Genomic DNA, 27,044 nt, shown 5'->3' on the forward strand with positions numbered 1-27,044 from the left:
GTAGTACATACTGTAGTTTTTGTAATTTTCTTTTGTAAATAATACAGTTAGTACCTGTTAAAAATGCATACTGTTGTGACAATTACAGAAACATACTGTAATTTTTCTAGCAATGTATACCGTAGTTTTTGCATTCAATAATTATAAAGTATATAGTTCAAAACTGTTCAATATGCATACTGCTGTGGAAATTACAAAAATATACTAATTTTTCTAGCAGTGTATTTTGTAATTTTACATTTAAGTAATCTAAAGTATACAGTTCTAAACTGTCAATATGCATACTGTTGTGGAAATTAAAAAAATGTAGTAGTGCTGTAATCTTTGCATCTAATTCTCCTGATTAATACAGTTGGTAACTGGTAAATGGGCTTGCTTTTGTGGCAATTACAGAAATACGCTGCAAAGATTTGAAGAGTCAATGCTGTAATTTTGGGGTTTTATTCTCATAAATTTACATATGCTCATGGGGATAACAGAAATATGCTGCACATTTCTTGCATACCTTCTCTTAAGAAATTATGCCTTTAACTGTAAAGAGTATTGGTTATGGGGAAAATATACAGACCCTTTCTAAAAATTGTAATAATCAAAAATCTATTTAATAATTCCATTCAAAAAGTTTAACTTTTCATGGAGTCAGTCTTAGTTCATGGGCCAACAGGGCCCCTGCACCTGGTCCGCGCGGACAGGCGCAGTGTTGCTCTGGCGGTACTTTGGAAGCGGTCGATTTGAACGGACCAATCAGCGCACTGCATTTGAGGACCGTCGCACTCGGTGATTGGCGTTTTTGTCCAACTTCCGCTCAGATTGTGCAGAGACTTCATCATCCAACCTTCTCCATCTGATCGGCTCTCGTTCTCAGGTAAGGAAATATTGCGGAAAATTTCAGAAAACAAATAGTTGAATTGCTTTCGGTTGGTTGAAAAGACATTTCAGGGGAAACGAAGAAAAAAAAAAACGTTGTTGAAAGTTAGCCTCTCTACAAAGCTATTGCTAACATCGGTTTTGTATCGCCATTGCTGTAAGCTATCCATCGAAGTAATATATTTAAGATGTATTCATGCAACCTGTGTGCAGAACCAGTTAAATCTGTTAAAGCCTTTGTTCTCCATTGCAAACTGCATCGCAAGGAACCGAGGCGTAAGTTCAAGTGTGTTGCGGCCGGTTGCGAGCAGGTGTGTTCTGGTTATGCAGCATTAAAATATCGTCATCATAATAGCATGCCAACAGTTGCTCTGGACACAAGTGTAACGAAATTAAAATGCACAGTTCCACTTTGTAAATGGCAGTGTGAAGGGATAAAAATTTTGGTTGTTCACTTGAAGGAGCATATAGTAGAGGGGCGTCAAGTAACTTGCCCTGTGAAAGAGTGCACCTCTGTGTTTCGTGTAAAATCTTCCTTTACCTCTCACATCTCCAGGAAACATAAAAATTATTTTGAAAATGTGATTTGTCAAACAAGTAATGAAGATACTCAGAGTGCTTCAAGTGCTACCAAAAAAAGATTCCAGTGTGCATTATCATCTTACATAATAGATGGGAATCGGTTTGTACCATTAAAGAATAGTGTTTTGGCAGTGTAAAGGCTTGCTTTTACACTTTTATTAATGGTTCAGAGATCAACCTTTTTTAGTTTTCTGTATTTCAACAGATATGATGGATACACAAAAGGACATTCGTGATGCCATTCGAGCAGTGCTTCCTGGTCTTTCTCAGGAGGTTTTGGCTGCTTTAGAGGATGTGTTGGAAAAACTGGGCACTACAACCGCAGATGATTTCCAGTATATCACCGAAGGAGACAAATTGCCTGTGCTGAAGCCCATACAGGCCAGAAGACTGGTTGCTGCATGGGCCCAAAATAGTATTTTGAGATAAAGTCTTGTGTAACTTTTGCACATTGTAAAAGATGAAAAATTGTAACAGTAAAAAGTACATGTACTTGTATATATTTATGTATAACTTAATTTGATATGACCAGTTGATAAGATATTTCAAGATAATAGCAGTTTTGACACTTAAGCATATTGTGTATATCTTTTTTGATAAACATTCTTTTTTTCTTTACCAAAAAAGTTTAGACTTAATGTTTTTCAATTTTATGCGTTGTACCTTTCCAGACTCAATGGCTTCAACTTCAGGCAGGGCATCCTCCTCTCCACAGTCCGTTCAATCCTCTCAACCTGCAGCCTCACTTTCACAACCATCATCTGCTGATACTTCATCGCCTTCCCTGAGCTGCTCCCCAGTTTTGCCAACCTGGGTTGACAGTTGTCAGATACCGTGGCAGAAGCTTCCAGAAGAGCTGATACAGACTTTGGAACGACAGAAAAGGCCAAGTGCACGACTTCGAAGACAAATGGTGAGGATTATTGTCTCTGAAATGATGCTGATTTGCAAGAATCCTACCAAACGCGACACTACTGAAATAGCAGAAAGGATGGTGAGCAGGTATCCAAAGTCACTTAAGGACGTCATTGATGGTGATGTTATTGGACTTGGTTATCATTCCCTGGTAAAACAACTCCAGGCAAGAATTGAAAATGTCAAAACGACAAGACACACCAAAGATAACTAAACGCAAGGCGGAATCAGATAATGACACTGATGAGATACCTGCTGAGCAGAAAGCCAGTGTTCAAGACACGTATGGCTGTGTCAACTGGGCGCCAAAGTTTTTGCCCCTTTCTGAGACAGTAGAGAGTCAACTTAAGAAAAAATAAGACATGAAAAAGATGTTCAAAGACAAAAAATATGCTGCAGAAGATGTGAAAGAACTTATCAAGTCCACCTATTACACGCAACGAAAGGACATCAATAAAGGTACAAGCGTCCTGACGCTATGCCAAGAAAGGCCTTTTTTGTTCCATGAAACTGGCATGGAAGAACACTTCCAGCAACTTACTGGCATCAGTCTGACGGAAGCCTTCTTCACCAATCTGGACAAAAAGGCGGAGCGCATCCTCAACTCTCTCTTCAAGTTAGCAAGTGAAAAAGGTCAATCCAGTGGTTGTACAGAGATGATTCTTCTTCTACTTGCTTTTTTTGGTGAGAAGGAAGAGCAAATGTTCCACTATGTTGAGAAGACCAGCCTTGCTGAAGAGGTTGAGATGGAGGATGTGCCAGCAACACCCTGCCTTATTGTGTGTGGTATGTATGAACCAAGTTGACAAAGTAGTTGAATGGTTCACACAGGGGCTTTTTGTGATATATATTTGTTCATTTTTTATTCAAAGGGTCCTTTTGCTTCTCTGCGAACTGCTTCATGTTGAGTATTGATCAGAAGATTATCAATGACCACATCACTGCCTTCTCCTGTGCCATCTGCCTGATGTTTGGCAGTTACTACTGTTTAATATACACTACCTAGTGGGACTGCGGTCAACACTGGAGTTCCTCCAGAGGTAATTCTTATACTTACACAGTGTCTATATTTACCAGCAAGATGAAGTTTTCACATTATAGATCAGAATGTTACTAGTTACTGAAATATAATAAATACAAAAGACAATTGAAAATGGAGGGTAAAAAACTGCTAAATCTAAATATTCATGATAGAAATAATGCCAGTAGAAAACTACGAAAATGTTTTATCATTTCTTTGCAGTGTTTAAATTGTATATTTTTTATGGCCATGGACACAGAAGAGTTCTTCAGTCTGTTTGTGAAGCAGAATAGGCACAAAAGCCTGTCACTAAATATCCCTCTGGCTCTGCCACTGAATCCAGCCACCACAAAGCTGGATCTCGTGATATCTTTCTCTTAAGTCATTTATAAACATAACATTAAATGCAATAAAATTTCTTTTCTTCAAGGTGTTTATTTTCAATTAATCCGGAGAGAGGAACAAAAGTTGAGCATAGCAAGAGGAGGAAGATCTTTGCGGTCAACCCAAGAGTCCTCACACTCATCGCTGACCTTGCAGACCATGAGTGGACTTAGACCATACTTTGAGTCATGTGATATGATGTGTAATGTTGTTATGTTGCTGTATGTTGAAAACTGCATTTTATTGGTATTTAAGGTTTACACTGTAAGATTTCAAAATTTTCATCTTCATGTTAAATGTTGCAAATTTATGTTAGACATTTTTTTCTATATGTAAATAGCAGATGACAATGAAACCGATTTTATGCTGCACCACTGTCAAGGCTTAATGAATGTGGTGATTTACAAGTTACAAGTCAAAAAACCTGACAAACGTGAACAGTTCTATACCTATTTCAGAAAGGTTACAGTGGTGGCCAGCACATTTGTTAGAAAGTTCTTATTTCTGTGTATGTGCCAATTTCATATGGATTATTCATTTGAAACACTGCACCAGGATTGAAGTGATAATGTTGTGTCATATCTCTTCAAAACTTTTGCACTAATGTAAGTGCTTGCTGCTTTTTGGAAGATGTGTTACAAGTTCTTTGTAATCAGTGTGCACAGAGTTGTGAGAAGTTTGTACAGCCCAAAAAGTTTTTATTAAATGGAAAAAATACAATAAAGTTTGGTTTTTGGATATTTTATGTAAAATTTGCTTATACTTTCCATGTTTACCATTAGACTACACTGGTAAACATTATTTAGCTGATATAATCGATTTGATAATTTTACAAAGTAAATTTGCACTTCTCAATTTAACAATTTGCATTGTAAAAAAAAAAAAAAGTTTCATTTTTACGGTAAAATACTGGCAGCTGTGGTTGCCAGAATTTAACCGTAAAAATTACAGTCAGCTAATTTTTACAATTGCTGATTCTACAGTAAAAAATGGTGTTTTATTTAACCTTTACTGTAAAAATGACTGTTTTTACCATTAAAATTGATCAAGTTTTATCCTAAAATTTACATTAAATCAATATTACAAATACACTGAATTCCTGTATAATTACAGGGTTTTGTCTGTAATTTAAAAAAAGTATACTTTTTAAATTACAGACAAAACCCTGTAATTATACAGGACAGTTTTTTACAGTGTACTAAGTTCTTCATCTGGGTCTGAATTTAGCTTTTTTCTTTTCAAAACTTTTCCATCACTGTCATCACAGTCTTGCTTGGTACAATGCTCTCACCGCTTCCTGTCACATTCATGCATCACTAATTCTCTTGTTTTAACGTACAGTGCTGTGTACCTACTGCCATCCTGTCATCAGGAAATTACATGATGACGCCGCTAGTCACTATACAACACAGACTCTCGGAAATGGCATATTATTTGCAGTCAATTTGTTTTCAAAAAATCGTTTTAGACCAATTTAGTGAAATTGAATAATTTCCATGGGACACTAGTTGAAAACACTGTTCTACTGCAACGTGTAGATATGTATAAATATATATATTGAAAACATCATAGTAATTTTTTTATCCAGTCTTTGAATGTAGGTTATCTCCGATAATTTAGTCACTTTCTGTTTTCTTTCTCGTATCTATATTTGTATTTGCAATAAACTAAATATTCTACTATCGTATCTAATGCAGTTTATTAAATTGACCACTGCAGGAATTATGAACAGTCTTAAAATAAGCCGAAATAAATTTGACAACAATGTCAATGTCACAGTCAATCTAAGAAGAAAACGAACTCTGCCCAGATTTGAAAATATTTTACTTGGAATATAGAACCATAATCCTTTTAATTAAAAAAAAGACCGAAGCCATTTTATTTTTAAAGTGTCGTTCGTTCAATCAAATTGAAAAGCTTGCAGTCGTCCATCTTCAAACTGATTACATTACATTTTCTTATTAAGTGAGATTTATGTTTCCATAGAAAAATAATAATCCTGTTGTTGTAATTAATTGCAGAAATGTGTATTCCTAATGTATGTGCAGTGTAGGTAAATCTGGAAATACTTTCCATTTTGGTGAAAAATATTCTACGCAGAATAAATAAATCTCTGCTATTACAGGCCCAACCTTTCCTAGGGGGCAGTAGAGAGCAACGTGTGGACGCTGCAGCGAGCAGAACCGATACGAGTTTGTTTCCAGTGTCCAGTGATCAAATGTCATCCTCCTTTACATACATGACTGTAAATAAAGACCCGGACTAAACATGATCTGTTGATCCTGCATATCGATGCTTGATCATTTAAGAAAGGATAACCTATCCTATCTTTAAGGTTTTTAGTGTGTTTTTTAGGTTTTTACCTGAAAGACAAAGCAAATGGTTAGTGACCAAATGAGCGCAGAGGGTCTACATTGAAAGACTCTGTTCAGGCGGTCAATGACGCCAATCGGTGACGTTAATTCTGGGTTGGAGTTTTCCATTCAAGGAAAACGTGACCAGTGAAGAGCTGAGCCAATCAGGAGCAGGCGACCGCCCACTGCTCATTAACTATGGCATTTGAATACTTAGTTGGTTCCTTTTTAGTCTTGAAGTTGAATTATTTTCAAAGTGACTCATCTTAGTTATTATAAGTCCTTCACAGCGTCTTCATCACATAAATATGTATTTTATATGTGACCGTATGTGTGGAGAACCTTAAATTCTCCTTTTACCAAAATGGAAAGTATTCCACATTTATTCATTTATTTTTATTGAACATTTTTTTATGATGTTATTGTCTTAAAATGATGTGTGTGTCTTTAGCCTGTAAGATTTTATTACTTAAGTGCATGACACGTGATCTTGTAAAATGGTTCAAAGTGTTTAATAATTAAAAAGAAAAAATGGTGGTGTTGGTGGTGGACTTTCCGGGTGGTGGTGCTCTTTTGATTTGTTGCACAATTTTCTTTAGTTTTGTTGTTTTGTTTGCTGTGTTTCTTTTATTTAGGTCACTACCCTGAACTGCACTGCCACCCTTGACTTGAGCCGTCACTGTTATTTATTTAATGTGAGTGGTTTTAACTTAATGTATTTTATTGATTAGCATGAACTGATGTAATAAATAAAATTATTGAAATTAGTGAGATTGTCTCAAGCCTCATATGTAGCGGCCTGTGTGCCTTGAAGATAACTTTTTGGGGATAAATTATTACAATTTTGTCTTAAAAATAGTTCTATTGAACCACACCGGTCCCACCACACATATATATATGCAGGTTAGTTTTTTTTTTTAGAACCACATTCAAGTTGGAAGAATTAGTCGTGTGAACAATGTGGTCTTAAATATAAATTGTTGTGCCACTGATCAGGCGCACTTTTGAAGTAGACATGTTAAATTCCTATAAAAAAGGTTTTTCCACAAATTCAGCATCATGCTGAATTTGTGGAAAAACCTCTCTCTTTGTGAGTTTGTTAAAACAATGATCGTTTTGTACTGTTTGGACTGTTTCTGAGAGAGGGAAGCTGGTTGAATTGCCACTGTTTCAAGAGCAAGATAAAAATAAAGTGTAATATTTGAAATGAAAGTGTATTAGGTGTAATTATTTTTAGGAAACTGTTAAACTTGGCATTATTAGTGGGGGAGTTAACAATAGTTGAAAATGTTAGTTTACTTAAATTGCAATTTTAAGTACAATTGCTGCCTTAAAATCTTAAGTTAAATTAACTCAAAAAAGGAATTGGTATGAATGTAGTTAGTCAGTTTAACTTTGAAATGAGAGTTGAAAGTATATAATTGTTTATTACTTTAACAAAATTTCACTTGACAAGAGTTCTCAATTTTTTGAGAATGAAGAATGTTCTGTCGTTAGTCATTTCAACTTATGGTTTCATATTTAAGCAACAAATTATAAGCAATTGGGCTACTTTTCTAGCTTGCCAACCTAAGTTGGAAAAATACATAATTTCAAGTTGTGCTAACTTGTGTTTTTAAGGCAGCAATTGTACTCAAGTTTTTAAGTTTAACCACCCTAATTATTTTTACAGTGCAGAATCAACGTCACCGATTGGCGTCATTGACCGCCTGAACAGAGTCTTTGAATGTAGACCCTCTGCGCTCATTTGGTCACTAACCATTTGCTTTGTGTTTCAGGTAAAAACTTAAAAAAACACTAAAAACAGTCTGTTCATTATTCTTGATATGGTTGTTTGTGCTCATTATCCTCCTTTTTGAACTTAAAAAGATAGACTAACTGTAACTTCAACATTGAAATCTAAGTTTTCTCAACTTATCTATTCGTAAGTTAAACTAGTTGGTTACAGTTTCAATTCATAACAGACACAATGGGAGCCTGACTAATATGCCAACATGAGATGCAGTTTCTCTTACTAGTATCTGTGTGTGATACCAGACATCATCATAAAGGGATGATTAGACGACTAAGATATACACAGGATTATTGTTTCAAAATAACACTAACAAATGGAATTATAAAAAAGAAAAAATCAAAATAAACCAAAAATAACAAAAATCAGACAATCTGAATTTTTTTTCTTCTTTTGTCTCATAGTTGAGGAATATCTATGATGACAATTACAGGCCTCTCATCTTTTTAAGTGGGAGAACTTGCACAATTGGTGGCTAACTACTATAAACTACGCTATGAGGTTTATATGAATGGGTTAAAATTTCAGGAAAATAGGGAGGGCATGCAAAAATCGGTAGGCTAATAATAAGCTGTGCAGGCTCAGAAATTAAAATGCATCCCCCCTACATGAATAGACCAGACAGTTAAACGTGATATAAAATGTTCTGCACAATGGGCCTCTGTTATCAGTGTGTTTTCTCATCGATTTTCTCATCGTTCGGTCCTCCAGCGTCCTCGGCGACGGGTCCTCCAGGGTCTTCGGCGACTGATTCTCCCTCCAGGGTCTCTACAAATTAGATATATAGATATATAGATATATGGATATCTATGTCTAGACATAGATATCCACATCGATAGATTGACGTGGATAACTATGTCTTGATAGATATTCACGTCTATCGATCACATATCTCTTGACAGACAGATGACAGAAAGACGTGCATATCGATCTCTAGATATCTATCTATAGCTACATCTAATTTGTATTTGATGGGTATTGTCCACGTTCCCTGCAAAGGAAAATCATTCGTGACGCAATGACTGCTGAGGGCCTACATTCAAAGGCTCTGGTTCAGTCGATCAATGACGTCAATCTGTGACGTATGATGCGGGCTTCAAGTGTGCTATGGCAAGCCGTTTTCACATAAATTGCGTTCCCTCTGATTAACCGTAATTACTTTCTAGATTTCGAAAAATGCATTTTGACTTGACAAAACTACATTTTGACTCCGGAATGATAATTTAAGATATCTGCATTTACATTCTGACTAGTAAGAATAATAATTCAGGATATCTTCAATTACATTTTGACTGGTCAAAATTCCTTGCAAGATATCTCAAATGACGTCACTTGTTCTGTAACTTGACGAGACACGTAACCGGAATTACGATTTAAGATTTCTTGAACGTAATTATCACTGTCAAAATTACAATTTTAGATATCTGAATTCTGAATGAGGTGAAAGCCCCTTTGTGCTGTCCGAATAGTTGCCTGCAGAATTTTATATTTTCAGTAAATGCCACAAATAAATCTCACGTTATTTGGACTGGTTAGAATGTAATTATCTCAAATAGGTATTTTGTCCAGTCAAATTTTAATTAGAGATATCTTAAATTGCTAAAACGTCTGGTCATAAAACAATTTGAGATATCTGGAATGTAAGAGCAGTGAAACCGACTTTATATCAAAAAGGCTTGCCATACGCAGAAGGGCGACAGGTCTTTGACGTCAATCTGTGACGTATGATTAAGGAATGATCATCTGTGAAGCACAATGCATATCTGTGACCATCTTTGGACGTTGGATCTATAGGTCCTGCTAAATCTGTGTGGACCATTGCTAGTGGTTCTTTAGCTCTTGCATCTGGCTCCTTGTTAGTTTGAACACATTTTCCTTTCGTGCAGACTTCACGATATGGCATTGGTTCACCTCTCCCTTTAATTTCCATGCCATGCACAACATTTTCTAGCTTCAGTACATCTCTGTAATTGCAATGTCCAAGAATCTCACGCCAACCTTGTAAGTCATAACATTTTTTACACTGAGCTCCACATCCATTGTCCGTCGTTTGGAAGTAATACAATGTGTTACCTACGTGAATGGGGAACTTGGTATCGTCTCTGAGAAGAACGTTCTTTTCTTCTTTGAAGATCACCGTTGCTCCGCTGGATGTTGCAGCTTTCACTGAGAAGATGTCTTGCGGATATGAAGGGATGTACAATTTGTTCCTCAGCACTGTTTTAAGACGTCGACCTAACGCGTCTCCTCGTTTCTTGGCAACACCAAAACACCTGGATCCATCAGCCAATTCCACGCAGTGCGTCTCGGCCTGGAAACTTTCATCAAGCTTCCGAAACTTCCCGATGTCGGTGATTATATGCGACGTCGCACCAGCGTCCACCATCAGACCTCTCCTCTTGATGTCGTCCACTCGCGTGTCAGCGTCGCTCACCGGAAAGCAAACTCTCTGTCGCCGCCCGCATTTGAATACTTAGTTGGTTCCTTTTTAGTCTTGAAGTTGAAATATTTTCAAAGTGACTCATCTCAGTTAAAATAAGTCATTAATAACTTATATATAATTATGTATCACTTCCACCTCTTCTTCTTTTTGGCAATTAAGAGTTCGTCGCACTGCTGGTGTGAAGTCAGCTTTAATGAAACTCTTTAAAGTCGTTCTTATTACAGCTTCAGTTTCCCTGACACCAACACCACCGTCGAACTAAAACACAACGTAAACTTAGTGAGATGGTGTCAAGAATACAATATCGATATAAAAATAACGTAAAACATATAAACATACCTCGCTGGCTAACCCTTCCTTTTGAGGTAGAAATGAGGTCATTCAGTAAATTCTTACTCTTAAATCATGCTTCTTCATTTGCTTGCCAACGCGATGCTGTTATATCGCAAGCGTCTCTGGTAACCTGGTAACCAGACGCTTCTACATCTACTTCCTACCTTAAACCTTCAAAATAAGAGTCTTAAAAAAAGTATAAATAATACAAAATAAAACCTATAAATTAAAACTTTGGCAGTAAAAGTATGTATTTTATGTATTATAACTATATATTATATGAACTAGCAATGTAGGTAGCTAATTTACATTTAAATACTATAAAAATACTATAATGAAGACTTAGAAATATATTTTGTTTTTATATTTCTATATCATATATCACCGACACGGCGCTGGAATTGAAAAATTCAGGGCTTCAAGGAAAAGAATAACGAAGATGCCCGCAAAGAAAATCACAGACATCTCAATGAGATCGCAAAGCTCTGGGCCTCGTCTACTGACAACGCAGTGGACGTCGCGCGTCGTCTTTTGTTTTCTAACATTTAGAAACATCGGCCGAATTAATAAATAAGGCTGTCTCAAATGGCAATGTTAATAATCTTTATTGGTTGGAGGTTAGTTGTTCTGGATTCAGTTTAAGAGAGTCGGTGCTTCATTCTGACCTTTTCCTGAACGCCAGAGGTTCAGTTTCCTTCTCCTCATTTTTTCTGAATCTTCCCTTTAAATGTTAGGGGGTGGAGAGATGGTATTAAAAGAAAGGCAATATTTATGTTTTTGTAAAAATGCTAAAGCGAACTGCATAGTTTTTACAAGAAACTCACTGATGAGGCTGATGAGAGCTTCTGGTCCAATCAATGGAGAGGAAAAGTTATTGAGCGCAGAGGGCCTACATTCAAAGACTCTGTTCAGGCGGTCGATGACGTCAATGGGTGATGTAAATGACGTCACCCACTGACGTCATTAACATTGAAGGATCCTTGAATTAGTATCCCATTAAGGATGACGTCACCAGCGACCAGCTGAGCCAATCAGAAGCAGGTGACCACCCACTACTCATTAACTACAGAGATTGAATACTTAGTTGCTTTTTTCTTTTTAATTATTAAACACTTTGAAGAATTTTACAAGATCACGTGTCATGCACTTAAGTAATAAAATCTTACAGGCTAAACACACACACATCATTTTAAGACAATAACATCATAAAAAAATTGTTCAATAAAAATAAATGAATAAAATGTGGAATACTTTCCATTTTGGTAAAAGGAGAATTTAAGGTTCTCCACACATAAGGTCACATATAAAATACATACTTATATAATGTATAAGTTATTAATGACTTATTTTAACTGAGATGAGTCGCTTTGAAAATAATTCAACTTCAAGACTAAAAAGGAACCAACTAAGTATTCAAATGCTATAGTTAATGAGCAGTGGGCGGTCACCTGCTCCTGATTGGCTCAGCTGTTCACTGGTCACGTTTTCCTTGAATGGAAAACTCCAACCCAGAATCAACGTCACCGATTGGCGTCATTGACCGCCTGAACAGAGTCTTTGAATGTAGACCCTCTGCGCTCATTTGGTCACTAACCATTTGCTTTGTCTTTCAGGTAAAAACTTAAAAAACACTAAAAACCTTAAAGATAGGATAGGTTATCCTTTCTTAAATGATCAAGCATCGATATGCAGGATCAACAGATCATGTTTAGTCCGGGTCTTTATTTACAGTCATGTATGTAAAGGAGGATGATATTTGCTCCCTTGACTCTGGTTCTGATCCGCTGCTCCCTAAACAACCGGACACTTTTTATACTTTTCTTCTTCCTCCCAGCATCTAAACGTTGCTTTCTACTGCAGTATTTTTCAACCTTTTTTGAGCCTAGGCACATTGTTTTCATTGAAAGAATCAAGAGGCACACCACCAACCAAAAATCTAAACACATGAAAATAATAAATAATAATAATAATAATATATGGTCGTTCTTATCAAAGTGTCTTGAATTTGAATTTGTATCATATTTTATATTAGATATTTCAAATTGCACTTAACATGTCTATGTTGCGTTTGTGTTTCTTGATCTGCACTCATCATCACAATGAACCACACTTCTTTTCTTAGATAGCTGTGTTCTTTTATTTGTGGAACGGTCAGGCACAGAGAAAACTTTTCTTCGTCTAATTCTTTTTAGAACAGTGCTGCATATATATAAAATTTCGCTCTCACTGCCCCCAGTGGCCAACAACAGTACAACATGCACATAAACAGAATGACAGGATACAGAACATAAAGCTGTACCTTATGTAACAGAGTTTATGTTGTAGAATCCCACTTGCTTTATATATTATCAGTGCAATGGGAAATAGCGCCTCCTCTCTGTGTGGCTGGTTATATGTTGCTGGCCTCTGTAATCAGTGGCAGTCTATGGAAGCTGCACGAGAGGTGAGTTTCATTCCTCAGCACACAGCACGGAAAAGTGTTAGAAACACATAAAGTATCATTCTTAAAAACTTACATCAATAGTGTGCAACTACTATTTATGATTTGTGTGCCTGGCATCAATTTTGCAATTTTAGTTTTGTTAATATTTTGTAAAACACTTTCTGTGCTAAGTTAAAGTCAACATGACGCTCTGTTGTAGTGTGCTGAGGGAAGCTGAACCATTGCATTGATTCCAACCCGATCTGTTCTCATTCAGGAAATAAACTGCCTGTTCACCCAGAACTCCTGGTCTTCATTAAAACATCTACACAACACAGAGTCGAGGGGTTACTTGGGTCGGCCTGGTACAGTGGTGTGAAGCAGAACCCGGTTACACTTACAAAGGAAAATCAGTAAACATGAACACATAACACAAGATAACTTAAAGACAGGTTAAGATGAGAACATTTTCCAACAGTCTACTTCAAAAGTGCGCCTGATCAGTGGCACAACAATTTAAATTTAAGACCACATTGTTCACACGACTAATTCTGACCACAAGCAATCTCTCAGCCAGAATATAGAAAATAATTCCTTTTCTGAGAGAAGCAATAATATTTGGAAAAGAAAAAGCTCACGGTATTTGCCTTCCGTTGATATTCACTCATGCTAAGTTCTTCATCTGGGTCTGAATTTAGCTTTTTTCTTTTCAAAACTTTTCCATCACTGTCATCACAGTCTTGCTTGGTACAATGCTCTCACCGCTTCCTGTCACATTCATGCATCACTAATTCTCTTGTTTTAACGTACAGTGCTGTGTACCTACTGCCATCCTGTCATCAGGAAATTACATGATGACGCCGCTAGTCACTATACAACACAGACTCTCGGAAATGGCATATTATTTGCAGTCAATTTGTTTTCAAAAAATCGTTTTAGACCAATTTAGTGAAATTGAATAATTTCCACGGGACACTAGTTGAAAAACACTGTTCTACTGCAACGTGTAGATATGTATAAATATATATATTGAAAACATCATAGTAATTTTTTTATCCAGTCTTTGAATGTAGGTTATCTCCGATAATTTAGTCACTTTCTGTTTTCTTTCTCGTATCTATATTTGTATTTGCAATAAACTAAATATTCTACTATCGTATCTAATGCAGTTTATTAAATTGACCACTGCAGGAATTATGAACAGTCTTAAAATAAGCCGAAATAAAATTGACAACAATGTCAATGTCACAGTCAGGGGGCAGTAGAGAGCAACGTGTGGACGCTGCAGCGAGCAGAACCGATACGATTTTGTTTCCAGAGTCCAGTGATCAAATGTCATCTCCTCCTTTACATACGTGACTGTATATAAAGACCCGGACTAAACATGATCTGTTGATCCTGCATATCGATGCTTGATCGTTTAAGAAAGGATAACCTATCCTATCTTTAAGGTTTTTAGTGTTTTTTAAGTTTTACCTGAAAGACAAAGCAAATGGTTAGTGACCAAATGAGCGCAGAGGGTCTACATTCAAAGACTCTGTTCAGGCGGTCAATGACGCCAATCGGTGACGTTGATTCTGGGTTGGAGTTTTCCATTCAAGGAAAACGTGACCAGTGAACAGCTGAGCCAATCAGGAGCAGGCGACCGCTGCTCATTAACTATAGAGAAGTTGGTTCCTTTTTAGTCTTGAAGTTGAAAATATTTTCAAAGTAACTCATCAGTTAAAATAAAATGACTTATACATTATATAAGATTTATTTTATATGGTATAACTATACATATAAATAGTAATAGTGTTTTGTTTTGTTTTGTTTTACAAATAACATGACAAAGTAAAGAAAAAGTGACTAAATGATCGCAGATAATCTACAATCAAATACTTTGAAGAATATTATAATGAAGACTTAGATTTCTATTTTGTTTTTACATTTATCATTTCTTTATCACATATCAAGTGAATATTAAACTTTAGTCACACGACTGATGGAGGTACCACAAAGACAAAATCAAGTTTCTCGTCCACCTCCTCTTTCCTGATGTCGGAAATGTCCTTGTTTCTCCTGAGTTCTTGAGGCCAGAGTCCTTCAGGAACTGGTTTCAACATCAGATGGTGCACTGTCCTCAGCCTCTGAAGGTTATCCAAGGGTGCAATGCTGTACAGAACCTCCTGAAGTTGGAGAGCCTTTATCACAGTATGGATTATGGGATTCCAAACATCCATACAAGGAACTTTTACCTCTTCTGATCTATTCATGGACACAGATCAAGATGCAGAACTGTATGATATGGGAAACATTTGAAACTGCTGGAAAACCCCTAATGGCTTGTTGGTTTTTTTTCTTCTCCAGCGTCAGTGTAGGGACAAAAGGGGAACACAGTCTCTCAGATCCCTGCTGCTGGTAGCATTGTGGCTGACATTTTTTAATTATGGTGTCAGTAAGTTCTGTCTATTGATGAGCCGCCAACACAAAAAGTTGGGGTAGATTTCAGCCGGGGCGTCTTGTCGTGAAAGTATTGCGCTGCACATTCTTCCTCTTGCCCAAATCAGGAAGACGCTGTGACAGAGTGCAGCTGGTTTGTTGTGGAGAGAGGTAATCAGCATTTGCATTTAAAAGCAGGTAGATCACTGAGGGCATCAGATCCCAGGCTGATGATTCATCCAGAGGCACGTTTAACATGAAGCATGAATTGGGTTTGGAATGATTTCTGATGCCTCCAGTGATTGTTGCAGGAAACTCACTTCTGGAGAGGATGTGCAGAGCACCGCTCACTGTTTCACTATAGAGAAGGTCAAGGCAGTTTCTTATTATCTGGCATCTTGAGGTGCTTGTCTAACTCTTTTTCTTTTGTGTGCAGGTTGGCCTGCTACTGTTTCAGTTTCAGTTTTGTTTCAATTTCAGTGGTGTATTAGTTTAGAATTTCTTTTCTGGATAGTTATTATTAATCAAAAGCATTTTTTATTGTTATTTATTTATTTTGTCTAAAGAAGGGGAGTTTTTATCGTCCAGCCTTTTGGTTTCTCTGTAAAACAAAAAGATGTTGCTGTCCCTGGGTCCCAAGCTGTTTATCTAGATTGAGGAGACTATAGTGGAAGGGGAGTTTTGCTTTTAGTTGCTTCAGGATTTTTTGTGACTGTGTTTTTGTTGGGGAACACTCAAGTGTATTTAGTCATATTTGTGTTGTCTCTATTATTATTCCTCCCCCAAGCATTTCATAGGCTTTTGTGAGCTCAATAAACTGTTTAATTTGCAACGGTGCCTCTGGTAATGATTAAACTTATCTGTGTGATCATGTAAAAGGAGAATTTAAGGTTCTCCACACATAAGGTCACATATAAAATACTATTTATGTGATGAAGACGCTGTGAAGGACTTATAATAACTAAGATGAGTCACTTTGAAAATATTTCAACTTCAAGACTAAAAAGGAACCAACTAAGTATTCAAATGCTATAGTTAATGAGCAGTGGGCGGTCGCCTGCTCCTGATTGGCTCAGCTCTTCACTGGTAACGTTTTCCTTGAATGGAAAACTCCAACCCAGAATTAACGTCACCGATTGGCGTCATTGACCGCCTGAACAGAGTCTTTGAATGTAGACCCTCTGCGCTCATTTGGTCACTAACCATTGCTTTGTCTTTCAGGTAAAAAACTTAAAAAAACACTAAAAACCTTAAAGATAGGATAGGTTATCCTTTCTTAAATTATCAAGCATCGATATGCAGGATCAACAGATCATGTTTAGTCCGGGTCTTTATTTACAGTCATGTATGTAAAGGAGGATGATATTTGATCACTGGACTCTGGAAACAAACTCGTATCGGTTCTGCTCGCTGCAGCGTCCACACGTTGCTCTCTACTGCCCCCTAGGAAAGGTTGGGCCTGTAATAGCAGAGATTTATCTATTCTGCGTAGAATATTTTTCACCAAAATGGAAAGTATTTCCAGATTTACCTACACTGCACATACATTAGGAATACACATTTCTGCAATTAATTCCAACAACAGGATTATTATTTTTCTATGGAAACATAAATCTCACTTAATAAGAAAATGTAATGTAATCAGTTTGAAGATGGACGACTGCAAGCTTTTCAATTTGATTGAACGAACGACACTTTAAAAATAAAATGGCTTCGGTATTTTTTTAAATTAAAAGGATTTATGGTTCTATATTCCAAGTAAAATATTCAAATCTGGGCAGAGTTCGTTTTCTTCTTAGATTGACTGTGACATTGACATTGTTGTCAAATTTATTTCGGCTTATTTTAAGACTGTTCATAATTCCTGCAGTGGTCAATTTAATAAACTGCATTAGATACGATAGTAGAATATTTAGTTTATTGCAAATACAAATATAGATACGAGAAAGAAAACAGAAAGTGACTAAATTATCGGAGATAACCTACATTCAAAGACTGGATAAAAAAATTACTATGATGTTTTCAATATATATATTTATACATATCTACACGTTGCAGTAGAACAGTGTTTTTCAACTAGTGTCCCGTGGAAATTATTCAATTTCACTAAATTGGTCTAAAACGATTTTTTGAAAACAAATTGACTGCAAATAATATGCCATTTCCGAGAGTCTGTGTTGTATAGTGACTAGCGGCGTCATCATGTAATTTCCTGATGACAGGATGGCAGTAGGTACACAGCACTGTACGTTAAAACAAGAGAATTAGTGATGCATGAATGTGACAGGAAGCGGTGAGAGCATTGTACCAAGCAAGACTGTGATGACAGTGATGGAAAAGTTTTTGAAAAGAAAAAAGCTAAATTCAGACCCAGATGAAGAACTTAGTATGAGTGGATATCAACGGAAGGCAAATACCGTGAGCTTTTTCTTTTCCAAATATTATTGCTTCTCTCAGAAAAGGAATTATTTTCTATATTCTGGCTGAGAGATTGCTTGTGGTCAGAATTAGTCGTGTGAACAATGTGGTCTTAAATTTAAATTGTTGTGCCACTGATCAGGCGCACTTTTGAAGTAGACATGTTAAGTGCAATTTGAAATATCTAATATAAAATATGATACAAATTCCTATTCAAGACACTTTGACACTTTGACCATATATTATTATTTATTATTTTCATTTGTTTAGATTTTTGGCTGGTGGTGTGCCTCTTGATTCTTTCAATGAAAACAATGTGCCTAGGCTCAAAAAAGGTTGAAAAATACTGCAGTAGAAAGCAACGTTTAGATGCTGGGAGGAAGAAGAAAAAGTATAAAAAGTGTCCGGTTGTTTAGGGAGCAGCGGATCAGAACCAGAGTCAAGGGAGCAAATATCATCCTCCTTTACATACATGACTGTAAATAAAGACCCGGACTGAACATGATCTGTTGATCCTGCATATCGATGCTTGTGTAGCGTCCAAAATCCTGTACTTTAGGGCTACTAGTGGTTGCCTCTGGGTGTAGTTCGTTTTTACGTGCGTTCAGATAAAGTGTCAGAATACTGATCTTCTATAGTATGAAAGTCTTTTATTATACTTTCCATTTACATACATAAAAGTTCGTTTCTAACCCTCAAACCAAACACAGTAAAAAACTGTGTCCTCTTCCCAATGGTCAACACCTGAACACCATTACAATCGACCTTAAATAACCCATCCCCTTCACACTCAGAAAACAAAACAATACGCCCTCTGGTTGTGACAACAATTGGCTCCTACACGCCAGCCCCTAATTGCGTGTGGCAGAAGACATAGCAATTATCAACTTCAAATAAAGGAGCCAAAAATACACCATTTCTCTATACAAATATACATAAGAGTTCAATCAAGTTATACATTCATTATTTTTACCAGTTTCTCAGTTTGTAGCTTCACATAATAGACAAATTTTTGTTACAGGTCTTTCAATAACGCTTGTTTTGTTTTCAGTTGAACAACTCGTACAAGACCCTTTTTATCAGGAAATGTTTTAATAACTTTCCCTAATATCCAAGACCCTCGAGGTGTTGTGGAGTCCATGACTACCACCACATCTCCAGGAATGAAGCACCTTTTTTTTTCTTTGTCCATTTTTGTCGTTCTTGTAATAAGGGTAGATATTCCCGAATCCACCGTTTCCAAAGGAGATCTGAAATATATTGGATTTGTTTCCACCTCCTTTTAGCATAGAGATCCCTTTTGTCAAAATGTCCTGGCGGAAAGGCTGGTTTACCCTTCATGAGCAGCAAGTTGGTCATGAAGTTTGTATACTCTTCATGAAACACTTTGTTCCTTTTAAATCTCCTTTTCAAACCAAGTATGCGCTGCAAAGCGACTGAAATATTGTTTGGCATTAAGAGTTCTTCCCTTTTGAAAGGCAGATTTAGTTTGTAATGTCCATTCTCTAGCTGCACAGAACCATCCATTATATCCATGAATTTTTGTTCCTCTCTTGACATTTTCTCTTGTTCTGTGAAGGACTTCTCAATAAAATCATAGTTGTATTGGCTTATCAGAAGCTCTTCAATTTTATCAACTGTAGTTCTGTTGACTTGAACTGAAGGGTAGCCATTTTCAAAGTCCTTGCAACCTGAGGAAGCATTCACAACCCATCCTAGGAGGCTTCTAATTGCATAGGGCCCTTCACCCCTACTATTAACCACCTCCCAAGGTTCCATTAGTTTAGATGCATTTGTGCCCACTAGCAGGTCGACCCCAGCATGTATGCGAGGAAGTTTAATGTCCTTCAAGTACGACCATTTTGACAGCTCCTCCTCACTGATGATATTGTCGGTGGAGACTGGCATTTCTTTTTGTGTAAACACAATGGGAAGCTCATAGAAATGATTTCCGTTTATCTCTGAAATCTCCAGACCATTAATGATGGAGGTTGTCATTGTTTTACTGTGACCCATTGTTCGGAGATAAATCTGAGCCTTTCGACCTTGAACGTTGAGCTCATTAAGAAGTCTTTCAGAGCAGAATGTATCAGTGCTCCCTGGATCCAGAAAGGCATATGTTTTAATAATCTTAGTTCCTTTTAAACTTTTCACTTTCACAGGCAGGATTGGAAGAATCCCTTTACGGTGACCAGCCCCAGTATGACCACATGTGGAGGAGGTTTTACAGCCCTTTGCTGTCTGAACCCACTCTTCCTGAGGGGTCTTTTCCTTCTGTTCAATGTGTAAAATGCTGGGATGCTTTTGGTTAGTGTTTACAAGTACTGCGCTTATCACAGTTCTTGCTTAAATGTCCTGTATCCAAGCAACCAAAACATAAACCTTTGGTTTTTAGAAAGTCTAGCTTTTCTCTGTGTGGTTTCTTTCCTAATTGTCGACATTGTTCCAATACATGACCATCCTGTGTACAATACAGACAGAATAAATCTTTTGATTTGTCAACAACAGTTACTTCATTTTTGAGAGACGGTAAGTTACAGTCATCATTCACTGAAACATGTGTGACAAAGCTGTTTCTTTTAAACTGTGACTTTGCTGGAGGTTTGCTAGGTCTTATGATTCCTCTAGCAGGTTGTAAGTCCTGTATATCTCCAAAAACCAGATCTGAGATTATCCTAATCTGGTGTTCAATAAACACAACTATATCTTTGAAACATGCTCTTAGACCAGTTCTCTCAAAAATCTCATTGGCTTTTGTTCTCCATTTTTCTCTTAGTTTAAAGGGAAACTTTTGAACCAAGATCTTCATGTTAGCTGGCATGCTTAACTCATACAAATACTGCAGTTCCTCCATTGCATTGCAGCATTCACGAAGGAACAGTCCAAATGCTTTTAGTGCTTTAGCGTCTTCACCTTTAATGTTTGGCCAACCAGTGACTTTTTCCATGTAGGCTGCAGTAATATTAAATTCATTGCCAAAATGTTTCTTTGAGGAGTTGCTTGGCTACCGCATATCCTCTTTCTGCAGTCATGTGAAGGCAGCTACGTATGAGGTCTCTTGGTTGCCCCCTGGTGTACTGTTCTAGGTAGTACAAACAGTCTCCTTTACAACTGGTCTTCGCTTCCACACAATGTTCAAAGGCTTTCATAAAGGAGTTGTACTGTAAAGGATCGCCATCATAGATGGGAATTTCTCGGTGTGGCAGTAACTGGCTTGTTTGCATTTGAACCAGAAGAGATGTTATATCATTCTGTTGTTTCAACACATTATAAGTTCTCCATTAGGTTGATTTTGAGTTTGATGGAAACAGACTGGTTAGAGTTGTAGCCTTGGGATTGGGTAACATAATGAAGCTTCCGAAGTTCGAACAGCAGGGGGAGCCACTTGTGACACCAAAATATTGAAAACAGCCTCATCCACCTGCGGTGAAATATGCTTTTCACATGCTGTGCCTACATCTGACTCAACCTTTTTATCCAACAGTCCAGAACCTTCTGGAAGTTTCTTTGCAGGTTTGAGCTTAGGTCTAGCGCCCTTTCGAACATATGAATCCATTCCATCAGAGTGCCTAGATGTGATGCTGCCTTTAGTGCTGCCCTCTAGTACCATTAGCTTGGCATTAGCAGCAGCTATTTTAGTGTCCATCTCAAGCTGTTCTTTTCTTTTCTTTAGCAGGTATTCCTGCTCCTCCAGCATATACTTCTCTTTTAAAGCGGCAGCACATGCCAAAAGTGCAGCCCTTTCTGCTTCTGCTTTTATTTGCTCAGAAAGCGTTGAAGATTTGCTGGTTGTTGTCGATGAACCCCTTTGGCTCCCAGCTTTCCTAAAAGACCTTACTGAAACATTTGAAATGCTGTCATGAGGTTCAATCTGCTCATTGTCCATCATGATCCCGCCACCACTGGGAGTTCTTGATTCAGTTTCATTGTTATTTTTACTTTTACTTTCTTTAATATCATCAGACACACCAGCTGAGCCACCTTGAGCCTCAGCCAACCATTTGTGCGTAGCCGCAATAAAATCATGAACATTCAACATTTTTGCTTGAAACCATATGTCATGTTTGTGCGCTTCATCCACAGGCAGTAATCCTAACAAACCCTGGTGAACCTTTTGTGTTTCTTCAGTCAAACCCAAAACCTTTTAAATTCTCCCTTAATGTCACTCACACACCTTTTGTCATTTTTCAACACTGTAATAGCTTGTCTTAATTTTGTGAGCTTACTTAATTTTGCTTTTCTTTCACTTTCTAAGCTACTAATTTTCATCAACAAAGCTTTAGCTGTTAATTTCACTTGTCTCTTTTCAGTCTCCCATTGAGAACTTTCGTCATCACCCACAATGTTACTTTGACCCTCTTGATCCAGAGCGATGTTTTCCTCTTCTGTCATATTTGGTAACAGCTTTAAGTTTATTGGCAAATAGTAGATTAATTGTAGAGCGCTCTCCTTTGTTCTACGCAGTCTTCAGGCTGCTACAATGCATTGGATTTAAGCTTGTCTCTTGATGTGCGCACGTAACCATAATGGTCATTCATTGATATCAGCGCTGACCCACATACCCCAATGATGCGTTGGTCGATATTGATGATCTCCGTCCCGATGTCCGCTGATACGAAATCTCAGTTGCTCTAATAGCTCGATCCCTGCAGCTTTTCCTCTCCAGCTCCGTTCCGGCGTCCCGCTGTCCCTGCGTCCTGGTCCCGACGTCCGGCGTCCCGCTGTCCGCTGCTACGAATCCCAATTGCTCCAATAGCTCGATCCCTGCAGCTCTCCAGCTCCGCTCCGGCGTCCGACTCAGCGTTAGTGGAACCCCAGTGCAGAAGGCTCGGTGGAGCTTTCAAACGAACTTTCAAACGAAGATAGTTTTTTACTTAATAATGTAGCGTCCAAAATCCTGTACTTTAGGGCTACTAGTGGTTGCCTCTGGGTGTAGTTCGTTTTTACGTGCGTTCAGATAAAGTGTCAGAATACTGATCTTCTATAGTATGAAAGTCTTTTATTATACTTTCCATTTACATACATAAAAGTTCGTTTCTAACCCTCAAACCGAACACAGTAAAAAACTGTGTCCGCTTCCCAATGGTCAACACCTGAACTACAATCGACCTTAAATAACCCATCCCCCTCACACTCAGAAAACAAAACAATACGCCCTCTGGTGGTGACAACAATTGGCTCCTACAGCTTGATAATTTAAGAAAGGATAACCTATCCTATCTTTAAGGTTTTTAGTGTTTTTTTTAAGTTTTTTACCTAAAAGACAAAGCAAATGGTTAGTGACCAAATGAGCGCAGAGGGTCTACATTCAACTCTGTTCAGGCGGTCAATGACGCCAATCGGTGACGTTGATTCTGGGTTGGAGTTTTCCATTCAAGAAAAACGTGACCAGTGAACAGCTGAGCCAATCAGGAGCAGGCGACCGCCCCTGCTCATTAACTATAGCATTTGAATACTTAGTTGGTTCCTTTTTAGTCTTGAAGTTGAATTATTTTCAAAGCGACTCATCTCAGTTAAAATAAGTCATTAATAACTTATACATTATATAAGTATGTATTTTATATGTGACCTTATGTGTGGAGAACCTTAAATTCTCCTTTTACCAAAATGGAAAGTATTCCACATTTTATTCATTTATTTTTATTGAACATTTTTTTTATGATGTTATTGTCTTAAAATGATGTGTTTGTCTTTAGCCTGTAAGATTTTATTACTTAAGTGCATGACACGTGATCTTGTAAAATTGTTCAAAGTGTTTAATAATTAAAAAGAAAAAAGCAACTAAGTATTCAATCACTGTAGTTAATGGCAGTGGGCGGTCACCTGCTTCTGATTGGCTCAGCTGGTCACTGGTGACGTCATCCTTAAATGGGATACTCATTCAAGGATCCTTGAATGTTAATGACGTCAGTGGGTGACGTCATTTACGTCACCCATTGACGTCATCGACCGCCTGAACAGAGTCTTTGAATGTAGGCCCTCTGCGCTCAATAACTTTTCCTCTCCATTGATTGGACCAGAAGCTCTCATCAGCCTCATCAGTGAGTTTCTTGTAAAAACTATGCAGTTCGCTTTAGCATTTTTACAAAAACATAAATATTGCCTTTCTTTTAATACCATCTCTCCAACCCCTAACATTTAAAGGGAAGATTCGGAAAAAATGAGGAGAAGGAAACCGAACCTCTGGCGTTCAGGAAAAGGTCAGAATGAAGCACCGACTCTCTTAAACTGAATCCAGAACAACTGACCTCCAACCAAATAACGAGATTATTAACATTGCCATTTGAGACAGCCTTATTTATTAATTCGGCCGATGTTTCTAAATGTTAGAAAACAAAAGACGACGCGCGACGTCCACTGCGTTGTCAGTAGACGAGGCCCAGAGCTTTGCGATCTCATTGAGATGTCTGTGATTTTCTTTGCGGGCATCTTCGTTATTCTTTTCCTTGAAGCCCTGAATTTTTCAATTCCAGCGCCGTGTCGGTGATATATGATATAGAAATATAAAAACAAAATAGATTTCTAAGTCTTCATTATAGTATTTTTATAGTATTTAAATGTAAATTAGCTACCTACATTGCTAGTTCATATAATATATAGTTACAATACATAAAATACATACTTTTACTGCCAAAGTTTTAATTTATAGGTTTTATTTTGTATTATTTATACTTTTTGTTAAGACTCTTATTTTGAAGGTTTAAGGTAGGAAGTAGATGTAGAAGCGTCTGGTTACCAGGTTACCAGAGACGCTTGAGATATAACAGCATCGCGTTGGCAAGCAAATGAAGAAGCATGATTTAAGTGTAAGAATTTACTGAATGACCTCATTTCTACCTCAAAAGGAAGGGTTAGCCAGCGAGGTATGTTTATATGTTTTATGTTATTTTTATATCGATATTGTATTCTTGACACCATCTCACTAAGTTTACGTTGTGTTTTAGTTCGACGGTGGTGTTGGTGTCAGGGAAACTGAAGCTGTAATAAGAACAACTTTAAAGAGTTTCATTAAAGCTGACTTCACACCAGCAGTGCGACGAACTCTTAATTGCCAAAAAGAAGAAGAGGTGGAAGTGATGCATACTTATATATAAGTTATTAATGACTTATTTTAACTGAGATGAGTCACTTTGAAAATATTTCAACTTCAAGACTAAAAAGGAACCAACTAAGTATTCAAATGCGGGCGGCGACAGAGAGTTTGCTTTCCGGGTGAGCGACGCTGACACGCGAGTGGACGACATCAAAGGAGAGGTCTGATGGTGGACGCTGGTGCGACGTCGCATATAATCACCGACATCGGAAGTTTCGGAAGCTTGATGAAAGTTTCCAGGCCGAGACGCACTGCGTGGAATTGGCTGATGGATCCAGGTGTTTTGGTGTTGCCAAGAAACGAGGAGACGCGTTAGGTCGACGTCTTAAAACAGTGCTGAGGAACAAATTGTACATCCCTTCATATCCGCAAGACATCTTCTCAGTGAAAGCTGCAACATCCAGCGGAGCAACGGTGATCTTCAAAGAAGAAAAGAACGTTCTTCTCAGAGACGATACCAAGTTCCCCATTCACGTAGGTAACACATTGTATTACTTCCAAACGACGGACAATGGATGTGGAGCTCAGTGTAAAAAATGTTATGACTTACAAGGTTGGCGTGAGATTCTTGGACATTGCAATTACAGAGATGTACTGAAGCTAGAAAATGTTGTTCATGGCATGGAAATTAAAGGAGAGGTGAACCAATGCCATATCGTGAAGTCTGCACGAAAGGAAAATGTGTTCAAACTAACAAGGAGCCAGATGCAAGAGCTAAAGAACCACTAGCAATGGTCCACACAGATTTAGCAGGACCTATAGATCCAATGTCCAAAGATGGTCACAGATATGCATTGTCCTTCACAGATCATTCCTTAATCATACGTCACAGATTGACGTCAAAGACCTGTCGCCCTTCTGCGTATGGCAAGCCTTTTTGATATAAAGTCGGTTTCACTGCTCTTACATTCCAGATATCTCAAATTGTTTTATGACCAGACGTTTTAGCAATTTAAGATATCTCTAATTAAAATTTGACTGGACAAAATACCTATTTGAGATAATTACATTCTAACCAGTCCAAATGACGTGAGATTTATTTGTGGCATTTACTGAAAATATAAAATTCTGCAGGCAACTATTCGGACAGCACAAAGGGCTTTCACCTCATTCAGAATTCAGATATCTAAAATTGTAATTTTGACTGATAATTACGTTCAAGAAATCTTAAATCGTAATTCCGGTTACGTGTCTCGTCAAGTTACAGAACAAGTGACGTCATTTGAGATATCTTGCAAGGAATTTTGACCAGTCAAAATGTAATTGAAGATATCCTGAATTATTATTCTTACTAGTCATAATGTAAATGCAGATATCTTAAATTATCATTCCGGAGTCAAAATGTAGTTTTGTCAAGTCAAAATGCATTTTTCGAAATCTAGAAAGTAATTACTAATCAGAGGGAACGCAATTTATGTGAAAACGGCTTGCCATAGCACACTTGAAGCCCGCATCATACGTCACAGATTGACGTCATTGATCGACTGAACCAGAGCCTTTGAATGTAGGCCCTCAGCAGTCATTGAGTCACGAATGATTTTCCTTTGCAGGGAATGTAGACAATACCCATCAAATACAAATTAGATGTAGCTATAGATAGATATCTAGAGATCGATATGCACGTCTTTCTGTCATCTGTCTGTCAAGAGATATGTGATCGATAGACGTGAATATCTATCAAGACATAGTTATCCACGTCAATCTATCGATGTGGATATCTATGTCTAGACATAGATATTTATATATCTATATATCTATATATCTAATTTGTAGAGACCCTGGAGGGAATCAGTCGCCGAAGACCCTGGAGGACCCGTCGCCGAGGACGCTGGAGGACCGAACGATGAGAAAATCGATGAGAAAACACACTGATAACAGAGGCCCATTGTGCAGAACATTTTATATCACGTTTAACTGTCTGGTCTACTCATGTAGGGGGGATGCATTTTAATTTCTGAGCCTGCACAGCTTATTATTAGCCTACCGATTTACGCTAAAA

The 27,044-nt window shown here is 37.5% G+C and overlaps 1 protein-coding gene across 1 annotated transcript; it reads left to right on the top strand.

Annotated features, from left to right (window-relative positions):
* Window positions 1-783: 783 nt before the first annotated feature.
* LOC129361166 (uncharacterized) lies at window positions 784-2,578 on the top strand. The gene is made up of 3 exons (XM_055031901.1): window positions 784-865; window positions 1,655-1,864; window positions 2,121-2,578. Exons 2-3 carry the CDS (start codon window positions 1,657-1,659, stop codon window positions 2,576-2,578), a joined length of 666 nt encoding a protein of 221 aa, XP_054887876.1. The 5' UTR covers window positions 784-865; window positions 1,655-1,656.
* The last annotated feature ends 24,466 nt before the right edge of the window (window positions 2,579-27,044 follow it).

This window comes from Poeciliopsis prolifica, unplaced genomic scaffold (genome assembly GCF_027474105.1).
Source record: "Poeciliopsis prolifica strain line A6 unplaced genomic scaffold, Auburn_PproV2 SCAFFOLD007, whole genome shotgun sequence".
Lineage (NCBI taxonomy): Eukaryota > Metazoa > Chordata > Actinopteri > Cyprinodontiformes > Poeciliidae > Poeciliopsis > Poeciliopsis prolifica.

Bases quoted from the DNA above. Each gene is read 5' to 3' on its own strand.
- LOC129361166 (XM_055031901.1), top strand. From the start codon at position 1,657: ATGATGGATACACAAAAGGACATTCGTGATGCCATTCGAGCAGTGCTT. The intron at 1,865-2,120 runs GTATTTTGAGAT...GTACCTTTCCAG, and splicing joins TGCTGCATGGGCCCAAAATA to ACTCAATGGCTTCAACTTCA.